We start from the raw sequence: 24,862 nt of genomic DNA on the forward strand, positions 1-24,862 counted from the left end.
TCTAAGAAGACAGTGAAAAGAAAAGTGCTGACAATGCTGTCTACATCTTTCTGCAAGGATTGCTCCTTCCACCATTTCCTTGCCCTCACCCACTAATCTCCCTCTACACACTTGCTCTTGCAAGTGCCTCTCCTGCCTATACGCCTCCTCCCTCACCTCCATTCAAGGCTTCAAACAGTCTTCCCAACACTTCACCTGCAAATGTGGTGGGTCGTCTATTGTGTCCAGTGCTCCTGATGCAGCCTCCTCTGCATTGGTGAGACCTGTTGTAAATGGGGGACTGCTTTGTCAAGCAGCTCAGGACTTACTGAAAGCCAAACATTTTAATTCTGATTTCCATTCCTCTCATACTGAGGGCAAAGATTTCCTTTTTTATTGGCATCAACAAGTACCAAAAAAGCTAACAAAACTGCACAGAATTAGAATATGAAGCACCCACAATGAAGTACCTACCTTAAATACAGTATACAAACAACTTATACACATTTTCATATCTGAAGAAATGGAATATTACACTGTCTATGGCGGGGAAGGGACCATAAAACCAACCTGAGTGCATTAGCTTAGTTTAGGACTCAGCAGCTGTCACGTGATGTCTGCGTCTGCATGAAACAACAAAACACTCGACACAATTGCACACTTACAGTTAAGTGCAAATACGGAATTGAATTAAACTATGCTCTGGCATCAGACACAATGTATGTGGCATGCAAGGGAAAAACCATAGAACATTACTGCACAGAAGCAGGCCTTTTGGCCTTTCTTGGCTGTGGTGAACCATTTTTCTGCCTAGTCCCACTGACCTGCACCAGGCCCATATCCCTCCATACACCTCTCATCCATGTACCTGTACAAGTTTTTCTTAAATGATAAAAATGAGCCTGCATTTACTACTTTATCTGGCAGCTCATTCCACACTCCCACCACTCTCTGTGTGAAGAAGCCCCCCCAATGTTCCCTTTAAACTTTTCCCCCTTCACCATTAACCCATGTCCTCTGGTTTTATTCTCCCCTAGCCTCAGTGGAAAAAGCCTGCTTGCATTCACTCTATCTATACCCATCATAATTTTATATACATCTATCAAATCTCCCCTCATTCTTCTACGCTCCAGGGAATAAAGTCCTAACCTATTCAACCTTTCTCTGTAACTCAGTTTCTCAAGCCCCGGCAACATCTTTGTGAACCTTCTCTGTACTCTTTCAACCTTATTAATTCCTTCCTGTAATTCTGTGACCAAAACTGCTCACAATACCCCAAATTCAGCCTCACCAATGCCTTATACAACCTCACCATTACATTCCAACTCTTATGCTCAGTACCTTGAATTATAAAGGCCAATGTAACAAAAGCTGTCTTTGCTACCCTATCTACCTGTGATGCCACTTTTAGGGAATTTTGTATCTGTATTCTCAGCTCCCTCTGTTCTACTGCACTCCTCAGTGCCCTACCATTTACTTTGTATGTTCTACCTTGGTTTTTCCATCCAAAGTGCAATACCTCACACTTGTCTGTATTAAACTCCATCTGCCATTTTTCAGCCCATTTTCCCAGCTGGTCCAGATCCCTCTGCAAGCTTTGAAAACCTTCCTCACTGTCCACTACACCTCCAATCTTTCTATCATCAGCAAATTTGCTGATCCAATTTACCACATTATCATCCAGATCATTGATACCGATGACAAATAACAATGGAGCCAACACTGATCCCTGTGGCACACCACTAGTCACAGGCCTCCACTCCTCCACTACCACTCTCTGGTTTCTCCCATTGAGCCAATGTCTAATCCAATTTACTACCTCACCATGTATACCTAGCAACTGAATCTTCCTAACTAACCTCCCATGCGGGACCTTGTCAAAGGCCTTACTGAAGTCCATATAGACAACATCCACTGCCTTCCCTTCATCCACTTTCCTTGTAACCTCATCAAAAAACTCTAATAGATTTGTTAAACATGACCAGCCACATACAAAGTCGTGCTGACTGTTTCTAATAAGTCCCTGTCTATCTAAATACTTGTAGATCCTATCTCTTATATTCCTTCCAATAATTTACCTACTACCGATGTCAAATTTATCGGCCTATAATTTCCTGGCTTACTTTTTGAGCCTTTTTTAAACAATGGAACCACATGAGCCATCCTCCAATCCTTGAGCACCAGACCCGTGGATATCAACATTTTAAATATTTCTGCCAGAGCCCCCGCAATTTCAACACTAGTCTCCTTCAAGGTCCGAGGGAATACCCTGTCAGGTCCTGGGGATTTATCTACACCCTATGCTCATTATTTGCGGGGGATACATTCCTTACAGTCGACGCATAATGTGAAAATGCATAATGTGAATAATTATTTAAATGGAGAAAACAGGGATGCGTTCTGGAGGGCTTCCTAAATATGTTTTATCTGTAATTTATTCACATTTTCATACCAATACGACACAAAAACAAGGCAACATTCATACTATATTTCATCAATTTAAGGTAATATTCAACATAATAAATCATAGAAAGTTAACATACTGGGGTGTACAGTACTCACCAACAGTGGCAGGTGTGTTCGCTCCGGGTGATGAGTGAGTGTTGTGGTGTTGGGATCATCTCAAGCACAGCAAGGGGTGAAGGAAGACTCACAGAACTCTTAGAACTCCCGGCAGCAGGAGATGACACTGGTTCGAAGAAAGTGGTGAGGGTTGTTTGCTTGGCAGCATTTTGTTTTTCAGCATCAATTTGCTTGTAGGTTGACGGCAGGGAAAGACTGAAATGCAGACTCCACTCTAAACTTGGGTCTATGTCCATCGCCATTTGTGCCAAGTGTTCCGACTTCCACCATTCCCTCACCATTGGTAAACTCCCGGGAGTTTCAAAATCATCTGTTGCTGGCAGCATCTGAGAGATAGTTCGCTGTAAAAAACAAACGCCTTGCTTATGGATCACACCTTGGTCGAGTGGCTGAATCAGCGATGTTGTGTTAGGCGGCAGGAAACGCACTGTTATGTTAGGATGAATGCTGTCCAAATGTTTAGGATGGGCTGGCGCATTGTCAAGCAAGAAAAGAACTTTAAAGGCAAGATTCTGTTCCTGGCAGTAGCATCCCAGGGCTGTGTTACCTTCAGCTGATGCTGCGCTGTTTATAATTTCCAACTTTTTTTCAAGTGTTAAAGCAGTTCTCTGCTGCTCAGCTGATGACCCAGGACATGACATGGGACGCTTAGGGGGCACAACACAAAATCACTGTATCATAGGTAAAACCAACAAAAGTCTGAGAGCGCAAGATCTCACATCCACACCTTGCCAAAACCAATGCAAGAATGGTGGGAGTGAGACTGTGAGGTGTGCGCACATGACTTGTATTGGTGGGAAAGCAGTTCTCCTCACATAACTGTGAGTTTTGAACGCATATAAGGAGACGGGTAGAAATAGGCTCCTTGCATAACTGAATCCACACAGTCTGAAGACGCATATAACGAGGATAGGGCGTACTCTAATTTGCCTCAAGATAGCAAGCACCTCCTCCTCTTCAATCTGTATAGGTTTCATGACCTCACTACTTGTTTACCTTATTTCCATAGACTCCATGCCAGTTTCCTTAGTAAATACAGACCCAAAAAAGCCATTTAAGATCTCACCCATTTATTTTCTTTCCATACATAGCCAACCACTCGGATCTTCAAGAGGACCAATTTTATCCCTTTCTATCCTTTTGGTCTTAATATACCTGTAGAAGCTCTTTGGATGATCCTTCACCTTGACTGCCAAAGCTACCTCATGTCTTCTTTTAGCCCTCCTGATTTCTTTCTCAAGTATTTTCTTACTCTTTTTATACTCCTCAAGCATCTTATTTCCTTCCTGTTTCCTATACATGTCATACATCTCTCTCTTCTTCTTTATCAGAGTTCTAATATCCCTAGAGAACCAAGGTTCCTTATTCTTATTCACTTTACCTTTAATCCTGACAGGAACATACAAACTCTGCACTTTCAAGATGTCTCTTTTGAATGCCTCCCACTTACCAACGCCATCCTTGCCAGAGAACAACCTGTCCCAATCTACACTTTTTAGATCCTTTCTCCTTTCTTCAAATTTGGCCTCTTTCCAGTTTAGAACCTCAACCTGAGGAGCAGATCTATCTTTATTCATGATCAAGTTGAAACTAATGGTGTTATGATCACTGGAACCAAAGTGTTCCCCTACACACACTTCCGTCACCTGTCCTAACTTGTTTCCTAATAGGAGATCTAATATTGCATCCTCTCTTGTCGGTACTTCTATATATTGCTTTAGAAAACTTACCTGGACACATTTTACAAACTCTAACCCATCTAAACCTTTAACAATATGTGAGTCCCAATCAATACGTGGAAAATTAAAATCCCCTACTATCAGAACTTTATGTTTCCCGCAGTTGTCTGCTATCTCTCTGCAGATTTGCTCCTCCAATTTTCGCTGACTATTGGGTGGTCTATATTACAACCCCATTCATGTGGTCATACCTTTCCTGTTTCTCAGCTCCACCCATATGGCCTCGGTAGACAAGCCCTCTAATCTGTCCTGCCTGAGCACTGCTGCAACATTTTCTCTAACTAGCAATGCCCACCCTTCATCCCTCTGCCTCTATCATGTCTGAAACATCTAAACCCTGGAGCATTAAGCTGCCAGTCCTGCCCCTCCTGTAGCCAAGTTTCACTAATGGCTACAGTGTGATAATTCCACGTGTCAATCCATGCCCTCAGCTCGTCAGCCTCCCACAATACTCCTCGAATTGAAATAGACACACTTCAGTAGATTATTACCACCACACATAATGCTCCTATTTCTGACTTTGCATGAAAGTTTAACTTCACCCCCATTCCACTATCTACTCTGGCACTCTGGTTCCCATCCCCCTGCAAATCTAGTTTAAACCCCCGCCCCCGCCAATTGCACCAACAAACCTCCCTGCAAGGATATTGGTCCCCCTGTAGTTCAGGTGTAACCCGTCTCTCTTGTACAGGTCCCACCTGCCCCAGAAGAGGTCCCAATGATCTAGAAATCTGAAACCCTGCCCCCTACACCAGTTCCTCAGCCACGTGTTCATCTGCCAGAGCATCCTACTCTTACCCTCACTGGCACGTGGCACAGGTAGCAGTCCTGAGATCACCACCCTTGAGGTCCTGCTTTTTAACTTCCTACCAAGCTCTCTATACCCACTCTTCAGGACCTTCTCACTCTTTCTTCCTACTTCATTGGTACCAGTGAGTTAATTATGAGAATATACCGGGGAGAAGACATTGAAGTGTGTATGCTTATTACAATGACAGCAGAATGACAAGGCAATGTTTTTGCGAGTGTGTGTGTGTGTTGTAAGTGAGTGTATGTGTGTACGTGTGTCTGTATCTGTGTGGTGAGTGTGTGTGTGTGTTGTAAGTGAGTGTATGTGTGTGAGTGTGTGTATCTCTGTGGTGAGTGTGTGTGTGTGTGTTGTAAGTGTGTGAGTGTGTGTTGTAAGTGAGTGTATGTGTGTGAGTGTGTGTATCTGTGTGGTGAGTGTGTGTGTGTGAGTGTGTGTATGTATGGTGAGTGTGTGTGTGTGTGTTTGTGCTGTGAGCGTGTTTACTGAGTGCTCTCCATCACATTACCACCCTTCTTTCCTGTGACGACGAATCCCAGCAGCTGAGACAGGATTCATGGGACTCTATCACATGAGCAGGCCCCTCAGCCTGCCTGGCCCAGGCCCAAGCCTAACTGTCATTCTGCGTAGTCCCATCGACCTTACCTGGACCATAGTTCTGCATATCTTCCCATCCATGTACTTATGCAACTTTTTCTAAAATATTGCAATCAAACCCACATCTACTACTTCCGCTGGCAGCTCATTCTGTCGATATGGGAATGCAATAGGAAAATGGTGTGAGGGGAAAACTAACTGATTTCATTGAATGGTGGAGTTGGCTCATGGGGACACATGTTCTACTCCTGTTCTGATTTCTGATATTTCTGTTTTGAGATTGTGACCCTGATGCACCATCAATAACTCACACTGAGACGTAAGGCGAGATATCGGCTTTTATTGACTGGAAGAAGGAACCAGGAGTGAGTGTCTATCATACAATGTCTTGGAGACTGAGGCCGAGCGTCAGGCCGCAGATCTCCTTTATACAGGGGCCTGTGGGAGGAGCCACAGGAGCAGTCAGCAGGGGCGTGTCCAGACAGGCACATAGTTCACCACAGACCCATGATCTTAAACACAGCTTCCTATTGTAAAACACCCACAGACTTGTAAGCCTCCCATCCAAACCAGCAAAGCACCTTTGGATTTCATGGGTTCCATTTTATCACACTACATTCTACAAAGGTTACTAATTCTGGGTTATAGATATATTTCCACACAACCTAATGAACAGTGACACTGCATCACCCGGGCTACTATTTCAGTTTATTGTAACCTGAGTGAATGTGACATCATAAGCACAATGAGGATGATTTTGGGAGTGGATCTGGGACAGACTGACCACAAGCCCTGCCCTGACTGCCCGTGCCCATCTGTTTCCAGAAATGACACCTTTAGACTCTGGTTCACCTCCCCAGTCCCTGATGCTGAAGTTGACAGAGTTTAGAAAGCTGCTTTAGTCCTCATGGAGATGGTGACTGGTCACAGTTCCCTGTGTTTTAGTTTCTGTTCACAGTATGTACAGGAATGAATAACCAAAGTTAGTCTAATGCCTGTGAAACAAGCAGTCATAGTAATATTTACAAATCCCATGCAACTGCCCTGATGTTAGTAGAATGGACTAGGATTGTTCATGCTTTGTTTAAAAGTACCATCTTTGCTGGATGCATTGGGTTGGTGAGATAGTTATGGTTTCTGCCACAACACTGATGATAACTGGTTTTCCTCCACTCACTCATTTATTGCCTTCAGATGGATCATTGAAGCAATAAGAAACAGTCACATGGTAAATAAAAACACCATTCAATATTGTCTGACATTTCCAGTACTCAAGTAAGAGGAGAGCAAAATAATTGTTACTTTGAAATGAATTTCAAAGTAAGAACTGCCCTAGATCTTTTACATTGCTAGCGGGTGGGAAGTAAGATGTATGATAAGCACTGTTCAGGCTTGAACACTTCTGTTAACACTCAGCATCAAATCTCTAATCCAATCCCGGTGACAAAATCTTCAACCTCAATTACTTCACTGCATTACTATGTATTGTAGCACAGAATTATACCAGTACTAGCTAATCCATCATAGCTGCCCTGCCTCCTTATACCCTTTATTTACCACCTTATTGTCCCTGAAATGTTAAAGGAGAGGTCTAAAATAAAGTACAACTTTGGCTAGTAAGGGGAAACTACACTTGGAAATGACTCTTCGATTCTCTCTAGCATCTAGGCCGCCCATGTCATGTGATGGAATTTACGTCCAGTGAGGACTATCAGAGCTTGCTGTGGAACAGAAGTAGGAACTACATTCCCGTGTAATTCACTGGGGAGAGCAAACAGTGGTTGGCCTCCAGTCTGCTCTTGCTCACATTAATTTTTGACTCAGGACTATGTCTGCCCTGATTACATAGGAATGAAGTGGCAGTGGCAGTATTAATTTGTTTTTAAAACACATTTCCAAGTAAAACAGCTCACATTCACTTAAGTAACAACAAGGTAGAGTGGAATTGGTTTATTATTGTTGCAAGTAATGAGATAACAGTAAACAACTTTTCTTGCAGAGGGTTCGTACAGGTTGGATCATTTCGCAGTGCATTGAGGTAGAACACGGTAAAACAATAGCAATGCAGAATCAAGTGTAACAACTACAGAGAAAGTGCAGTGCAGGTAAACAGTAAGAGGCAAGATCATAATGAGGTAGTTGTGAGGGCTAGAATCCAACTAAGAGAAGAGAGAATGTCTGGGGTAGATGGGCACTTTGATTCTGCTGATTGCTTCACTGAGGCAGGAGGAGCAAACAGAGCCCATGGGGGTGGGGAGTGGTCGTCACTGTTCCATGACGTGCTGAGCTTTGTCCACAACACTGCAGTTTCTTTTGGTCATGTGCAGTGCAGTTGCTGTTGCATTAATATTGATGTCTGTCTGTCTGTCTGTTATGTATCGAAATAAAATCTACTGTGAAGTTGGACCCAGAGTGTGCCACTAGAAGTCATTTATAGGTATAGTTGGGGAGGGTAAGAAGACTTGGGTCGTTAGAAATGCTCTGATTAAATAAACAGCCCATGTACTTGTCTGGACTTTGCGCTTGTAGCATTCATGGTTGTTTGTTATTGTCACTGACAGCAACTTTTTGATTATTGTTAATGCATAACTTAACATAGAGATCCCAAAACTGGTGCAAATGATCACCTTCAAGTTGAAATAAAAGAGAAAATGCTGGAAATACTCAGCAAGTCAGGCAGCATCTGTGGAAGAAGAAGGTGCATTGTTTCAGTTGATTGTGAATTAGAGGCAAATAGGAGATGGGGTGATGGTGACAGAGACACCGCTGTGATACTAGTGACATCCTCAGCATCCATTCTCCTTCTCTGTGCTTTAATCTCTTTTCATATTTTCTCACTTGTGTAAATTCTGGTGACTTGTAACATTAACTGTCTCTCTTCGCAGAAGCTGACTGACATTGGGAGTACTTACAGATTTTTTTGTTTTTATTTCAGCTTTATAGCATATGATGTAGAAAGAAGCCACTTTAGTTGACCAGGTGTATTAATGGTGTGGTTTCTTCATTCATTTCCTATGTAATCCAATCTCCCAACATTCTTTTCATTGTCTACCTCCCTCCCCAAATTCTACCCCTCAACCACCCACTCAAAGCAATTTCCAGCTGCCATTTCACCTTCTTACCTGCAGAACTTGGAGGAAACAGAAGTGTCTGGAGCAGGAGTTCCCAACCTTTTTTAAACTATGGACCCCGACCAGTAACCGAGGGGTCTGGGGATCCCTGATTCTGGAGAAAAGTAATGTACTCTCTGGGAGAATGTGCAAAGTACACCCAGACAGCGCTCCAAGTCAGAATTGAACCAAGGCTGTAAGGCAGATGTGCCACTCTGCCTCCCAATATGCTTTCAGGTTATGTTCAATTCTCTGCACTGTTTGAGGAATGCCCATAATGACCTCTGTTCTGGTGAGTCTATTACTTTGCTCGTCCTTAGCAGGATCTCTTCACCTCCTAGATTTCAAGAAGATGTTAAACTAAACTTGCTCTGGACTGTGCTAGCGGTGACTGTATCATCTGGGTTCTCTCTACCTCTCCATCTCATGCTGCTTTGTCCCTCGCCTTTGTTCTCTCCTTCCTCACCCAGCTGAAATCATACCCTATTCTGTTAAAAGATTATGGACTTGAAATATTTACTCTATCTTTTCTTTCTATATTTCCAGAATATTGTTTTTATTTAAGATTTGCAGCTTTGCTTTTATCGCTTTTTGCAGGCACTTTGTAATTCTCTTAGATTAACATTATGAAATATAACAAATTGAAAATTTTAATTTTTTTGAATATATGTTTGTTCCAGCTTTTAGTTGGCAGGCTAATAAAATGTTAATGGAATTGGGTATAATGTACTGACGTGCCCTGAGAATTGGTTATGAAACAGAAAGAAAACAATGAAAAGAAGCAGACACACCTTAGGTTGGCAGACTGTGTGTGACTAGTGAAGGATGATAGGGAATACAGCTGTTGGAATACAGTTGGAATACAGCTGCTCCAGTGAGTCAGCTAAAGGGAACAGAAGTCCTATTCTAATGTTTGTTAAAACTAGATAGGTTTGTGAGCCGATGAAGGATGTAAAGGCACTTGATGTGAATATGAACAAACTGAAGAAGATGACTCAGACTCAGCAGAGGGAACAGAATGCAGAACAATGTGAAGTCGCCCACTTTGGCGAACATTACAGAAAAGCAGACTGTTCAATGGCACTGTTGATGCTCAAACGCACACAACTCACTGAGGCTGACATGAGCATGCAGTAGTGACCAACATGTTGTGTTTGCCTTTGTAACAAAGAAGTTTGATGTCAGTCAGAGAGTTGTATAGGGCCTTAGCTAGCCTGTACCTGCAGTGTTGTAGGCGATTATCTGAGCATGTATGAGTGCAGTGTGACTTACTGAGCTGTTCCAGGGATGGCCAAATTGCCATATGAGGAGAGGTTGAGTCGATTGATTCAGGAGGAGGAAACTAGAGGTCCATGAGGTAGTCCTCATTGGAGGATCAGTGGCGGAGAGTGTCAACAACATTAATTCCTCAGTGTTATCTTTTCCGAGGATTACTGGGGATTTCAGAGGACTATCTTTTACTGAGCCATGCACGTAAGTGCAATTACGAAGAAAACACGGCAGTGCCTCTATTTCCTTGGGAGTTTGTGAAGATTTGGCACAACATCTAAACATTTAACAAACCTGAATAGATGTGTGGTGGAGAGTATATTGACTGCCTGCATCACAGCCTGATATGGAAGCACCAATGCCCTTGACTGGACTGGAAAATCCTACAAAATGCCCAGTCCATCATGGGTAAAGCCCTCCCCACCACTGAGCCAATTTACATGGAGCATTGGCACAGGTAAGCAGCAGCTATTAATAGGGACCCCCACCACCCAGGTCATGCTGTCATCCTGTGGTTGCCATCAGGAAGAAGGTACAGGAGCCTCAGAACCCATACCATCAAGTATAGGAAAAGTTTTTACCCTTCAACCATCAGGCTCTTGAACCAAAGGGGATAACTTCATTCAACTTCATTTGCCCTATCACTGAAATGTTCCCACACACAATGGACTCACTTTTAAGGACTCTTCATCTCGTGTCTGTGGTATTTATTGCTTATTTATTTTTTATTATTATTTTTTCTCTTTGTATTTGCGCAGTTAGTTCTCTTTTGCACCTGGTTGAACAACAGACAAATGGTCTTTCATTGATTCTATTATGATTTTGTTATATTATTATGATTTATTGAGTATGCCCACAAGAAAATGAATCTCAGGATTGTATATGGTAAGATATATTTACTTCGATAATTTACCTTGAACTTTTAAATTTTGATTGGGACAGAATTCTCTGAATAAGATAACATCTGATAAAAACTTTTTAAAAAATTGAAAGGCTTCATAAGCTAGTTTCAGGGGCAGTGTTTCCTTGGTTAGGAAGTCACAGGCTCGGGTCATAGTTTGAGATTCTAAGAAAGGATCAAGATGAGGAGTTTGGTAAAACTTTGGAACTCTCCATTGCAGAGAGCTGTGCACATTTTGTCACTGGGTTTATTTCATACAAAGATGAGTACAGTTTTGGACATTAAGGGAATTTAAAGTGAAGATTGATATTTCAAAAATGATGTGTACCACCACTAGATTCTGCAAAGTGTATGCTTAGCATTCACACGTGACAGTACTCTGTCTGGAATCCAGAACTGATACCCTTCCACAGATGAGGTTAGACAAGGGGAAGTACATTCCTCAGAGAATGCATTGTGTGTGGTCATCAGCCAGAGTCATCTCTTCAGTACCGACCACCACATTCAGATTGCTGCTTCTCCTTATGATTTTGGAATATAATATGAACAGTGGCTATTAAGCTATTTCCTGGTGACATTGGCTCAATGAATTTCCTCTTTTGTACAGAAACCTTGATGGATTCTACAACAGCAACAGCGGAGCTGGGGTGGACAGCCCATCCTTCCACTGGCGTGAGTACCTTCTCTGCACAAACAATTTGTTTACCATTGGAGCACAGGAGTATTGCAATAACAAGGGACAGTAAGGTATGTTGTACATTGAACCAAAGGATTGGGAAGAGAGAGACAACATAATATTTAGCCGTGAGTAGCTCCAGGCCTTGTTTGCAAGGGGCCAACATAATGTTTAGTTTCTCAGACACTTGGTACTATCCTGAACATTCAGACAGACAGACAGACATACTCTATTGATCCCGAGTGAAATTGGATTTTGTTACAGCCGCACCAACCAAGAATAGTGAAGAAATATAGGAATATAAAACCATAAATAATTAAATAATAATAAGTTAATCATGCCAAGTGGAAATAAGTCCAGGACCAGCCTATTGGCTCAGGGAATCTGACACTCTGAGGGAGGAGTTGTAAAGTTTGATGGCCACAGGCAGGAATGACTTCCTATGACGCTCAGTGTTGCATCTCGGTGGAATGAGTCTCTGGCTGCACGAACTCCTGTGCCTAACCAGTACATTATGGAGTGGATGGGAGACATTGTCCAAGATGGCATGCAACTTGGACAGCATCCTCTTTTCAGACATCACTGTCAGAGAGTCCAGTTCCACCCCCACAACATCACTGGCCTTACGAATGAGTTTCCTCCTCCCATAGATGCTGCCATAGATGCTCCCATAGTTCTGCCAGCATTTCGTGTTTTTTTATTTATTTCCAGCATCTGCAGATTCACTCGTGTTGCCTTACGAATGAGTTTGTTGATTCTGTTGGTGTCTGCTACCCTCAGCCTGCTGCCCCAGCAAACAGCAGCAAACATGATAGCACTGGCCACCACAGACTCGTAGAACATCGTCCTCAGCATCGTCCGGCAGATGTTAAAGGACCTCAGTCTCCTCAGGAAATAGAGACGGCTCTGACCCTTTTTGTGGACAGCCTCAGTGATATTTGACCAGTCCAGTTTATTGTCCATTCATATCCCCAGGTATTTGTAATCCTCCACTATGTCCACACAAGGCAGATGAGCTTGAAGCTCAGATGAAAATGGGGAACTACGATATTGTTGGGATAACGGAGACATGGCTGCAAGGGGATCAGGCCTGGGAATTGAGTGTACCAGGGTATACGTGCTATCGTAGAGACAGAAATATGGGAAGAGGGGGTGGGGTGGCCCTGTTGGTAAGGAATGAGATTCAGTCCTTAGCAAGAGGTGACTTGGGAACAGGGGAAGTAGAGTCTGTGTGGATTGAGCTGAGGAACAGCAAGGGTAAAAAGACCCTAATGGGTGTTGTGTACAGGCCCCCAAACAGTAGCGTGGATATTGGGTACAAGTTGATTAGGGAGTTAACATTGGCATGTGCTAAAGGTAATGTAGTCGTTATGGGAGATTTCAACATGCAGGTGAACTGGGAGATTCACGTAGGTGCTGGACCCCAGGATAGGGAATTTGTGGAGTGTCTAAGGGATGTATTTTTGGAACAGCTTGTGCTTGAGCCAACCAGGAATGAGGCTATTTTGGACTTGGTGATGTGTAATGAACAGGAATTGATAAGTGATCTTGAAGTAAAGGAGCCATTAGGAAGTAGTGATCATAACATGGTAAGTTTTTATCTACAATTTGAGAGGGATAGGGGCAGATCAGAGGTGTCAGTGTTGCAATTAAATAAAGGAGACTACGGAGCCATGAGGGAAGAGCTGGCCAAAGTTAAATGGGCGGATGCCCTGGCAGGAAAGACAGTGGATCAGCAGTGGCAGATATTCTTGGGCATAATACAAAAGATGCAAAAGCAGTTCATTCCAATGAGAAGGAAGGATTCAAAGAGGGGGAAGGGGCCACAGTGGTTGACAAAGGAAGTCAGAGATTGTATAGCATTAAAGAAAAAGAAGTATGACAGGGCTAAGATGAGTGGGAATACAGATGATTGGGAAAGTTTTAAGGAGCAGCAGATCTTAACTAAAAAAGCAATACGGAGAGAAAAAATCAGGTATGAGCTCAGTCTAGCCAGGAATATAAAAGGGGATAGCAAAAGCTTTTTTAGCTATGTGAAGAGAAAGAAGATAGTTAAGAACAATGTTGGCCCCTTGAAGAATGAATTGGGAGAAATTGTTATGGGAAACAGGGAAATGGCAACAGAATTTAATGCGTACTTTAGATCTGTCTTCACCAGGGAGGACACAAGCAATCTCCCAGATGTATGGATGGGCCAGGGTCATAAGATACCAGAGGAATTGAGACAGATTGACATTAGGAAAGAAACTGTGATGAGTAGACTGGTAGGACTGAAGGCTAATAAATCCCCGGGTCCAGATGGTCTGCATCCGCGGGTTCTAAAAGAGGTGGCTCAGGAAATTGCGGATGCATTGGTAATCATTTTCCAATGTTCCTTAGATTCAGGATCAGTTCCTGAAGGTTGGAGAGTGGCTAATGTTATCCCACTTTTCAAGAAGGGAGGGAAGGAAAAAACGTCAGTCGTGGGGAAGATGCTTGAGTCCATTATTAAGGACGAAGTAGTGGCACATCTAGATGGCAGAAATCGGATTAGGCCGAGCCAGCATGGATTTACCAAGGGCAAATCATGCTTGACTAATCTGTTGGAGTTTTTTGAGGGTGTAACAAGGATGTTAGACGAGGGTAAGCCAGTGGATGTTGTATACCTAGATTTTCAGAAGCATTCGATAAGGTGCCACATAGGAGATTGGTGAGTAAAATCAGAGCTCATGGCATTGGGGGCAGGGTTTCAACATGGATAGAAAACTGGTTGGCAGATAGAAAGTAAAGGGTAGCAGTGAATGGGTGTTTCTTGGACTGGCTGGAGGTGACTAGTGGGGTACCACAGGGCTCTGTATTGGGACCACAGCTCTTTACGATTTATGTCAATGATTTAGATGAGGGCATTGAAAACTATATCAGCAAGTTTGCTGACGATACTAAACTGGGTGGCAGTGTGACATGCAAAGAGGACGTTAGGAGAATACAGGGAGACTTGGATAGGCTGGGTGAGTGGGCAGATACTTGGCAGATGTCATTCAATGTGAATAAATGTGAAGTTATCCACTTTGGAAGCAGGAACAAGAGGGCAGAGTATTGTCTGAACGGTGTCGAGTTAGGTAAGGGAGAAATGCAAAGAGACCTAGGAGTCCTAGTTCACCAATCAATGAAGGTGAATGAGCAAGTGCAACAGACAGTGAAAAGGGCAAATGGAATGTTGGCCTTTGTTACAAGGGGAATTGAATACAAGAGCAAGGATGTCCTTTTGCATTTGTACAGGGCCCTGGTGAGACGACACCTGGAATATTGTGTACAGTTTTGGTCTCCAGGTTTAAGGAAGGACATTCTGGCAGTTGAGGAAGTGCAGCGTAGATTCACTAGGTTGATTCCTGGGATGGCAGGGCTGTCTTACGCAGAGAGATTGGAGAGATTGGGCTTGTGCACGCTGGAATTGAGGAGATTGAGAGGGGATCTGATTGAAACGTTTAAGATAATTAAAGGATTTGATAGGATTGAGGCAGGAAATATGTTCCAGATGTTGGGAGAGTCCAGTACCAGAGGGCATGGATTGAGAATAAGAGGTCAGTTATTTAAAACAGAGTTGAGGAAGAGCTTCTTCTCCCAGAGAGTTGTGCAGGTGTGGAATGCACTACCTCGGAAGATGGTGGAGGCCGATTCTCTGGATGCTTTCAAGAAGGAGCTAGATAGATATCTGATGGATAGGGGAATCAAGGGATATGGGGACAAGGCAGGGACTGGGTATTGATAGTGAATGATCCTCCATGATCTCAGAATGGCGGTGCAGACTTGAGGGGCCGAATGGTCTACTTCTGCACCTATTGTCTATTGTCACACTGACCCCTTGGATGGAAACAGGGGTCATCGGTGCCTTAGCCCTCCTCAGGTCCACCACCAGCTCCCTAGTCTTTTTCACATTAAGCTGCAGATGATTCTGCTCGCACCATGTGACAAAGTTTCCCACCGTAGCCCTGTACTCAGCCTCATCTCCCTTGCTGATACATCCAACTATGGCAGAGTCATCAGAAAACTTCTGAAGATGGCAAGACTTTGTGTTGTAGTTGAAGTCCGAGGTGTAGATGACGAAGAGAAAGGGAGACAGGACAGTCCCCTGTGGAGCCCCAGTGCTGCTGACTACTCTGTCTGACACACAGTGTTGCAAGCGCACGTACTGTGGTCTGCCAGTCAGGTAATCAATAATCCATGACACCAGGGAAGCATCCACCTGCATCACTGTCAGTTCTCACCCAGCAGAGCAGGGCGGATGGTGTTGAACGCACTGGAGAAGTCAAAAAACATGACCCTCACAGTGCTCACCGGCTTGTCCAGGTGGGCGTAGACACGGTTCAGCAGGTAGATGATGGCATCCTCAATTCCTAGTCGGGGCTGATAGGTGAATTGGAGGGGGTCTAAATGTGGCCTAACCATAAGCCGGAGCTGCTCTAGAACAAGTCTCTCCAGGGTTTTCATGATGTGGGAGATCAATGCCACTGGTCTGTAGTCATTGGAGCCCCTGGGGCACGGCGTCTTCAGTACAGGGACAAGGCAGGACGTCTTCCACAGCACAGGAACCCTCTGGAGACTCAGGCTCAGGTTGAAGACATGGTGAAGTACTCCACATAGCTGGGGGGGCACAGGCTTTGAGCACTCTGGTTTCAGGTGAGGGAGGGGTGTAGTCACGAGAGCAGGGTGGGGGGCTGTGAGGAGGGGTAGGAGGGGAGAATGGAGTATGTATTGGTTGGGGGGCCGACAACAGATGAATCATGTGGGGGATGGGCAGGGGCCACAGTGTCAAATCTATTGAAGAACAGGTTAAGTTCGTTGGCCCTGTCCACACTGCCTTCAGCTCCTCTGTTGCTAGTTTGCCGGAACTCAGTTTTGGTCCTCATCCCACTCCAGATCTCTCTCATGTTGTTCTGCTGGAGTTTCCACTCAGGCTTCCTCCTGTACCTGTCTTTAGCCTCCCTGATCTTGGCTTTTAGGTCCCACTGTATTGTCCTCAGCTATTTCCATCTCTAAAAGCCCTCTTTTTGCATTCAGGATGTCCTTAATGTCCTTTGTTACCCATGGCTTGCTATTTGAATAACAAATAATAAACTCTCACAGTTATGGCCATAGTTAAGTTGGAGGTGAATGGAGGGACAAGGAAGGTTAGGGACATGGCAGAAGTGAGGCTATAGAGAGCTAAGGAGGTAAGATTAAGCATTCGGGCTGTAGTTTGTAATGTTCATCCCAGCCGTGACCATCCCCATCCTAGTGTGGACGTGAACAGGACACTTGGACGGTACATTGCCTCCCAGGTACCAGGGACAGGGGACATCACGGATCGTGTCCACAGCATTTTAGCGAGGGAGGGAGTGTAGTCAAATGTCATGGTTCATATTGGTACCAATGACGTAGGAAGGAAAAGCAAAGAGATCCAAACAGGGAATTTAGAGAGCTCGGCAGAAATCTGAGAAGCAGGACCTCCAAGATTGTAATTTCTGGAATTCTATCTGTGCCATGTGCCAGTGAGGGTAGAAACAGGATGATTTGGCAGATAAATGCATGGCTGAGAAGATGGTGCAGGGGGGCAGGGCTTCAGGTTCTTGGATCATTGGGATCTTTTCTGGGTGAGGTATGACCTGTGCAAAAGGGACAGGTTGCACCTGAACCAGAGGGGGCCAGTATTCTCATGGGCAGGTTTGTTAGAGCTGTGCAGAGGGTTTAAATTAACTTGGCAGTGGGGTGGGAACTGGAATGAAGGGATTGAGGATAGGATAGATGGTAAAAAAAAACAAAGATAGCATGTAGTCAGGCTGTCAGTCAGGACGGGCAGATGATAGGACAAAGTTGCAGCCAGCAAGGTGAGTATCAGTGCATTAGGAATGCAAAATCAAAAAGGGTAGCAAATACAGTACTCAAAGTGTTACATCTCAATGCCCAGAGTATTAGAAATAAGGTGAATGATCTAGTTATACTATTACAGATTATCAGGTACGATGTGGCCATCACTGAATCATGACTGAAGGATGGTTGTAGTTGGGAGCTGAATGTCCAAAGTTACACGTTGTATCAGAAGGATAGAAAGGTAGGTGGAGGGGGTGATGTGGCTCTGCTGGTAAAGAATGGTATGAAATCAGTGGAAAGATGTGACATAGGATTGGAAGATGTTGAATCCTTGTGGGTTGAGTTAAGAAATTGCAAGGATAAAAGGACCCTGTTGGTGCTTATATACAGGCCTCCCAGCAGTAGCTGGGATGTGGACCACAGACTACAACAGGAAATAGAAATGGTGTGTCAGAGGGCAATGAACCATAGACCCTTAGAACATTACAGCACAGAAACAGGCCCTTCGGCCCTTATTGGCTGCGCTGAATCATTTTTCTGCCTAGTCCCACTGACCTGGACCTGGACCATATCCCTCCAAACTCCTCTCATCCATATACCTGTCCAAGATTTTCTTAATCTTCATCTGGCAGCTCATTCCACACTCCCACCACTCTCTGTGTGAAGAAGCTCCCCCCCCCACCAATATTCCCTTTAAACTTTTCCCCCTTCACCCTTAATCCATGTCCTCTGGTTTTTTTTCTCCCCTAGCCTCAGTGGAAAAAGCCTGCTTGCATTCAATCTATCTATACCCATCATAATTTTATATACCTCTATCAAATCTCTCCTCATTCTTCTATGCTCCAGGGAATAAAATCCTAACCTTATCAACCTTTCTCTGTAACTCAGTTTTTCAAGTACCAGAAACATCCTTGTCAACCTTCTCTGCAGTCTTTCAACCTTATTACCATCCTTTCTGTAATTCCAAAACTGCTCACAATACTCCAAATTCAGCCTCACCAATGCCTTATACAACCTCACCATAACATTCCAACTCTTATACTCAATACTTTGATTTATAAAGGTCAATGTACCAAAAGCTCTCTTTATTATGTTATGATAGTTATGGGAGATTTTGACATGCAGGTCAGTTGGGAAAATCAGATTGGTTATGGATCTCAAGAGATGAATGCCTGTGAGATGGCTTTTTAGAACGGTTTGTTGATCAAATATACTGGATTGGGTATTACGTAATGAACCGGAGGCGATTAGGGAGCTTAAGGTAAAAGAGCCCTTCGGAGCCAGTGATCACAATACGATTGAGTTCAACTTGAAATTTGTTAGGGAAAACGTAAAGTCTGACATAGCAGTAGTTCAGTGGAGAAAGGAAATTATAGGGGTATGAGGAAAGAGTTGGTGAAAGTAAACTGGAAGGAGCTTCTGGCAGGGATGACAGCAATGGCATGTATTTCTGGGGAAAAATGAGGAAGGTGCAGGACTGAAGTATTCCAAAAACAAAGAAATAGTCAAATGGCAAAACAGTACAACTATGGCTGATAAGGGAAGTAAAAACTAATAAAAGAGTAAAAATAAAAGAGATAAAAAAAATAAAAGTAAAAATAAAATAAAAATAAAAATACAACAAAGCAAAAATTTGCAGGAAGATAGAGGATTGTGAAGCTTTAAAAAAACTACAAAGAGCATCTAAAAGAATCATTAGAAGGGAAAAGATGAAATATTAAAGCAAGCTAGCAAACAGTATCAAAGTGGATTGTAAAACCTTTCTCAAGTATGTAAAAAATAAAAGAGAGATGAGAGTGGATATAGGACCACCAGAAAATAAAGACGGAGAAATAATAATAGGGGACAAGGAGTTGGCAGGTGAACTAAGTGAGTATTTTGCATCAGTCTTCACTATGGAAGACACTAACAGTGTGCCAGATAATGTAGTGTGTGCAAAGGAAGAGAGGTGAGTGCAGTTACTATTACGAGGGAGAAGGTACTCAAAAAACTGGGAGATCTAAGAGTACATAAGTCACCTGGACCAGATGAACTGCATCCTAGTGCACTGAAAGAGGCAGCGGTAGGCATTGTGGAGGCATTAGTAATAACCTTTCAAAAATCATTGGACTCTGGCATAATGCCAGAGGACTAGAAAATTGCAAATGTCACTCCACTCTATTTAAGAAAGGAGGAAGTCAGCAGAAAGGAAACTATGGACCAGTTAACTTGACCTCAGTGGTTGGGAAGATGTTGCAGTCAATTGTAAAGGATGGAGTATTGTATGGAGTATTTGATGACACAGGACAAGATAGAACAAAGCACGGTTTCTTAAAGGGAAAATCGTGCCTGACAAATCTGTTGGAATTCCTTGAGCAGGTTACACCTAGGTAGATAAAGGGAATGGAGTGGATGTTGTATATTTAGACAACAAATCTGTTGGAATTCTTTGAGAAGATTACAAGTAGGATAGATAGATAAAGGGGTTCTGACTTTTCACAAGGCCATCGACAAGGCGCCACACATGAGGCTGATCAAGTTAAGAGTATTAGAGGAAAATTATTGGCATGGTTAAAACATTGGTTGATTGGTAGGAGGCAGTGAGTGGGAATGAAACATTGCTCTTTTGGTTGGCTGCTAGTGACTAGTGGTGCTCCGTAGGGGTCGTTGTTCGGACTGCTTCTTTTTATGCTGTGTATCAATGATTTAGCTGATGAAATAGATGGCTTTGTTGTCAAGTTTGCAGCTGATATGAAGATTGGTGGAGGGGCAGGTAGTGTTGAGGAAACAGGTAGGCTGCTGAAGGATTTAGACAGGTTAGGAGAATGGGCAAGAAAGTGGTAAATGAAATACAATGTTGGTCATGCACTTTGGTAGTAGAAATAAATGTACAGGCTATTTTGTAAATGGGGAGAAAATCCAAAAATCTAAGATGCAAAGGGATTTGGGAGTTGATGGTGAGGAAGGTAAATGTGATATTAGAATTTATTTCAAGAAGTCTAGAATACAAGAGCAGGGCTGTGATGCTGAGGCTTTATAGGGCATGGGCGTGGCTGCACCTTGAGTATTGTGAACAGTTTTGGACTTATCATCTAAGAAAAGATGTGCTGACGTTGGAGAGGGTTCAGAGGTGGTTCACAAGGATGATTCTGGAATGAAAGGATTATCATGAAAGGAACATTTGGTGGCTGTGAGTCTGTACCACTGGAATTTAGAAGGATGAAGGGCGACCTAGCCCTTTTGAATGTTGAAAGGCCTAGACAGAGTAGATATTTACAAGGACTTTGCCTGGATTGGGGCGCATGCCTTATGAGAATAGGTTGAGTGAACTCGGCCTTTTCTCCTCGGAGCGATGGAGAATGAGAGGTGACCTGATAGAGGTGTACAATATAATGAGAGGCATTGATCGTGTGGATAATCAGAGGCTTTTCCCCAGGGCTGAAATGGCTAGCACGAGAGGGAATAGTTTTAAGGCGCTTGGAAGTAGGTACAGAGGAGATGTCAGGGGTAATTTTTTTACACAGAGAGTGATAAGTGAGTGGAATGGGCTGCCGGCAGTGGTGGTGGAGGTGGAAACGATAGGGTCTTTTAAGAGACTCCTGGATGGCTACATGGGGCTTAGAAAAATGGAGGGCTATGGGTAAAGTCTAGGTAGTTTTAAGGAAGGGACATGTTCGGCACAGCTTTGTGGGCCGAAGGACCTGTATTGTGCTGTATGTTTTCTATGTTTCTATATGGAAATGATGTTTCCCATGGTGGGGGAGTTTAGAACAAGAGGGCACAGCCTCAAGATAGAGGGGCATCCATTTAAAACCGAGATGCCGAGAAATGTCTTTAGCTAGAGGGTGGTGAATTTGTGGAATTTGTTATCGCAGGCAGTTGTGGAGGCTAGGTCGTTGGGTGTATTTAACGCAGAACTTGATCATTTCTTGATTGGCACGGCATGAATGTTACAGGGAGACGGCTGATGAATGGGGTTGAGAAGGGAAAAGGATCAGCCGTGATTGAACGGTGGAGCAGACTCGATGGGCCAAATGGCCTAACTCTGCTGCTATGTCTTATGGTCTTACGGTCTTATGGCATCACTGACATATTTACTGCAGTAATATCAAGGTAGATAACAATACCAGGTCCTTTCTTTCTGAAATGAAGCACTGCCTTTCCATTTGTTTGAAATGAAATTATAACAACATTGCTCTTCAGATAGATAAAAAGAGCTCTGCATAGTCCAGTGCCAGTGAGGAGGCCTGAACGTATTCCTCTCTCTGACCAGTTGATAAAACACAGTCGGATTCAATCATGCGCTCCAGAAAAGATGTTCAACGAAAGGAGAATCTGCCAGATTCTGGCATGTGTCAGATTATCGTGTGTGTCCGAAGCTGGGTAGCATTCTCCTTTCCATCAGAGTAACTCAATGATTTTAAAACTAAAGAGGAAAACTAATCTTCAGCCTCAAGTATATCACACAGAGATTTGCTCAGAATTATGATCAGATTATATTTCAGTGTTTGAAGTAAAGTCCACATCACAAGCCTCAGAGGCAGCGAATGAGAGAAAACATCTAGTGCGTTCTTCACTTTAAATATTTATAGTTTTATGTAAAAATTCCATGAATTTTGTTCTACAGTAGAGTCTAGTACATCGGGACCAGTATGTTTTGGCCCAAAGAAGCAGCTGCTCTAATTAGCCAAAGTTTCATGGAAGTTGCTAAAAGAGGTATGAAAAAGATAACTACCATTTAACTAAGTATCGAATTATGCAGATAAATGAAATATAGAACAAATCAGAACTTTACCAATAGTACTACAGTACCTGTTTTTAATTTTGGTTAACTTCAATGACAACTAAAATGGTGCAAATGTTACATATTTCCTAATAGTTACTGAGTAAGGAATTCATCTAGTGTACGCTACTGTTGATCTTTTTCCCGTGCTGACATGGATGATTCATTGGGGACATTCATAAATGGGTCATGGACCCATTCCTTTGCACATCTTGGGTCATTTGCAGTTGGGAAGTAATGCTGGAGTTCTGTCGACAGCGAAGATATGTGATTGTGCACTAGCTGTGAGAAGGATGGTGCAGTTTCAGTCTCCCAAAATCCCAGCTAATATTGGGAACATGTCAAATATGCCCCTGTCCACTCGCCGTCCCCACAGTTCCAATTTGGCTTTGAAAGCAGACACCTTACCTGCAGCTTGAAGACAGTTGTCATTTGCCCCTGAAGTGACAAATTGAGTTCATTGAAGATGTCACATAGATAAGTGAGTTTTGCAATCCACTCCTCTTCACTGAAGTATGCTGCCAGTGGTGACTTTTTTCCTGAAAGAAATCTCTGTAGCGGCTCTCTTAACTCAAAAACCCTGGCCAGGGCTCTCCCCCTCGATAGCCACCTGAATTCAGTGTGTAAGAGAAGTGTTTGTGCTCTGCATCCATTTCCTCACAAAGCTGCTCAAACAGACGTGAGTTAAGGGCTTTTGCTTTGACGTGATTGATAACTTCAACAATGTCACTCAATACACCGTTAAGATCAGTGTTAAGGCCATTGTCATAGCAGCCAGGCCATCGTCAGAGTGGACTGAGGCAGAGTGGGACAGCTTTAGCTCAATCAGTCTTCAGCAAGAACAGGCAGAGGCGAGGTTTGAACGGGGCACAACTGCGCAAGCACATGAAAGTCGGCCTCTGAGATCAGTGGGGGAATTTAAAAAACGAGCAGATGCTGAGGACGAGCTTCACTCCAGGTGAGGTAAGGCTGGGTAAGCTCTTTTAATTAATCTAATTAGGTTAGGAGTAGGTAATGGAGGCAGCAGTTAGGGCAGCTGAGTGCTCCGTTTGCAGTATGTGGGAAGTCAGGGCGAGCACTGTTGTCCCTGATGACTACACCTGCAAAAGGTGCATCCAGCTGCAGCTCCTGACAAACCGAGTTAGGGAACTGGAGCTGGAGCTAGATGAACTTCGGATCATTTGGGAGGCAGAGGCAGAAATAGACAGGAGTTTCAGGGAGATAGTCACCCCTAGGAGTCAGGAGACAGGTAGTTGGGTGACTGTCAGGAGAGAGAAGGGGAATAAACAGGAAGAGCAGAGCACTCCTGTGGCCGTTCCCATCAGTAATATGTATACTGTTTTGGATACTGTTGGTGGGGACAACCTACCAGGGACAAGTTGCAGTGGTTGCGTCTCTGGCACCAAGACTGGACCCTCAGCTCAGAAGGAAAGGAGGGAAAAGAGGAGAACAGTAGTGATAGGGGATTCGATAGTTAGGGGGACAGGTAGGAGGTTCTGTGGAAGAGATCGAGAATCCCAGATGGTCTGTTGCCTCCCTGATGCCAGGGTCCGCGATATCTCGGATCGAATTCTCAGTATTCTCAAGAGGGAGGGTGAGCAGCCGGATGTCGTGGTCCAAGCAGAGACCAATGATGTGTGCAGGAAGAGTGAGGAGGTCCTGAAAGGTGAGTTTCGGGAGTTAGGTGCCAAGTTAAAGGACAGGACCTCCAGGATATCAATCTCAGGATTGCTACCGGTGCCATGTGCAGGTGGGTTTAGAAATAGTAAGATAGTGCAGATCAACACGTGGTTGAAGACATGGTGCAGGAGGGAGGGCTTCAGATTTATAGATAATTGGGCAGCTTTCCAGGGAAGATGAGACCTGTTCCGGCGGGACGGTTTACATCTGAACTGGAGTGGGACAAATATTCTTGCAGGTAGGTTTCTAGAGAGGCTCCAGTGGATTTAAACTAGATACAAGGGGGGAGGGGAACCAGAGTGTAGGAACAGATGTATGGGAGAAGGAAGAAGAAGAAGATAGTAAAGTTCTTTGCACCAGTTTCACTCTGCGTCCTCCTCCAGCTGCCTATCACCTCTCATGATTCTGCCTTCTTCTGCTACACAGTGCTTTTACCTTACATTCCTTCTTCACCTTTCCTGCCTATCCCCTCCCTGATTCCCCTCCCCCACCCCTTAATATTTCCTCTGATTGGTTTTCAACCTGACACCCGCTAACCTTCTCCTTCCCACCCTCCCCCCACCATCTTTATAGGACCCCTGCCCCCTCCCCCTTCAGTCCTGACGAAGGGTCTCAGCCCAAAACGTTGACTGTTTGTTTCCACGGATGCTGCCCAACCTGCTGAGTTTCTCCAGCTTGGCGTACGTGTTGAAGAGATCAGGCTAACTGGCCTATAATTTCTTTTCTTCTGCCTTCCTCCCTTCTAACTAGTCAGAGCATCAAAGAAATTTGGGGAGAAGTTAGGAGAATGGGGATAATAAATTAGCCATGATGGAATGGTGGATCTCACTTGATGGGCCAATAGCCTAATTCTGCTTCTATGTTTTATGGTAGAAGATGCCTATTGAGATGCTTCCTGTGGAGTCCTTTCAGACTCACCACTCGGAAATGAG

General features: G+C 43.8%; 1 protein-coding gene across 1 annotated transcript in view; it reads left to right on the plus strand.

Moving 5' to 3' along the window:
* Window positions 1-24,862, plus strand: part of LOC132381967 (ephrin type-B receptor 2) — a 468,380-nt gene that overhangs the window by 175,224 nt on the left and 268,294 nt on the right. The window contains exon 2 of the mRNA XM_059951670.1: window positions 11,594-11,658. Coding sequence (XP_059807653.1) covers window positions 11,594-11,658 — 65 coding nt within the window. The remainder of the gene's footprint in view (window positions 1-11,593; window positions 11,659-24,862) is intronic.

The sequence above is a fragment of the Hypanus sabinus genome, chromosome 27 (assembly GCF_030144855.1).
Source record: "Hypanus sabinus isolate sHypSab1 chromosome 27, sHypSab1.hap1, whole genome shotgun sequence".
Taxonomy (NCBI): Eukaryota; Metazoa; Chordata; class Chondrichthyes; order Myliobatiformes; family Dasyatidae; genus Hypanus; species Hypanus sabinus.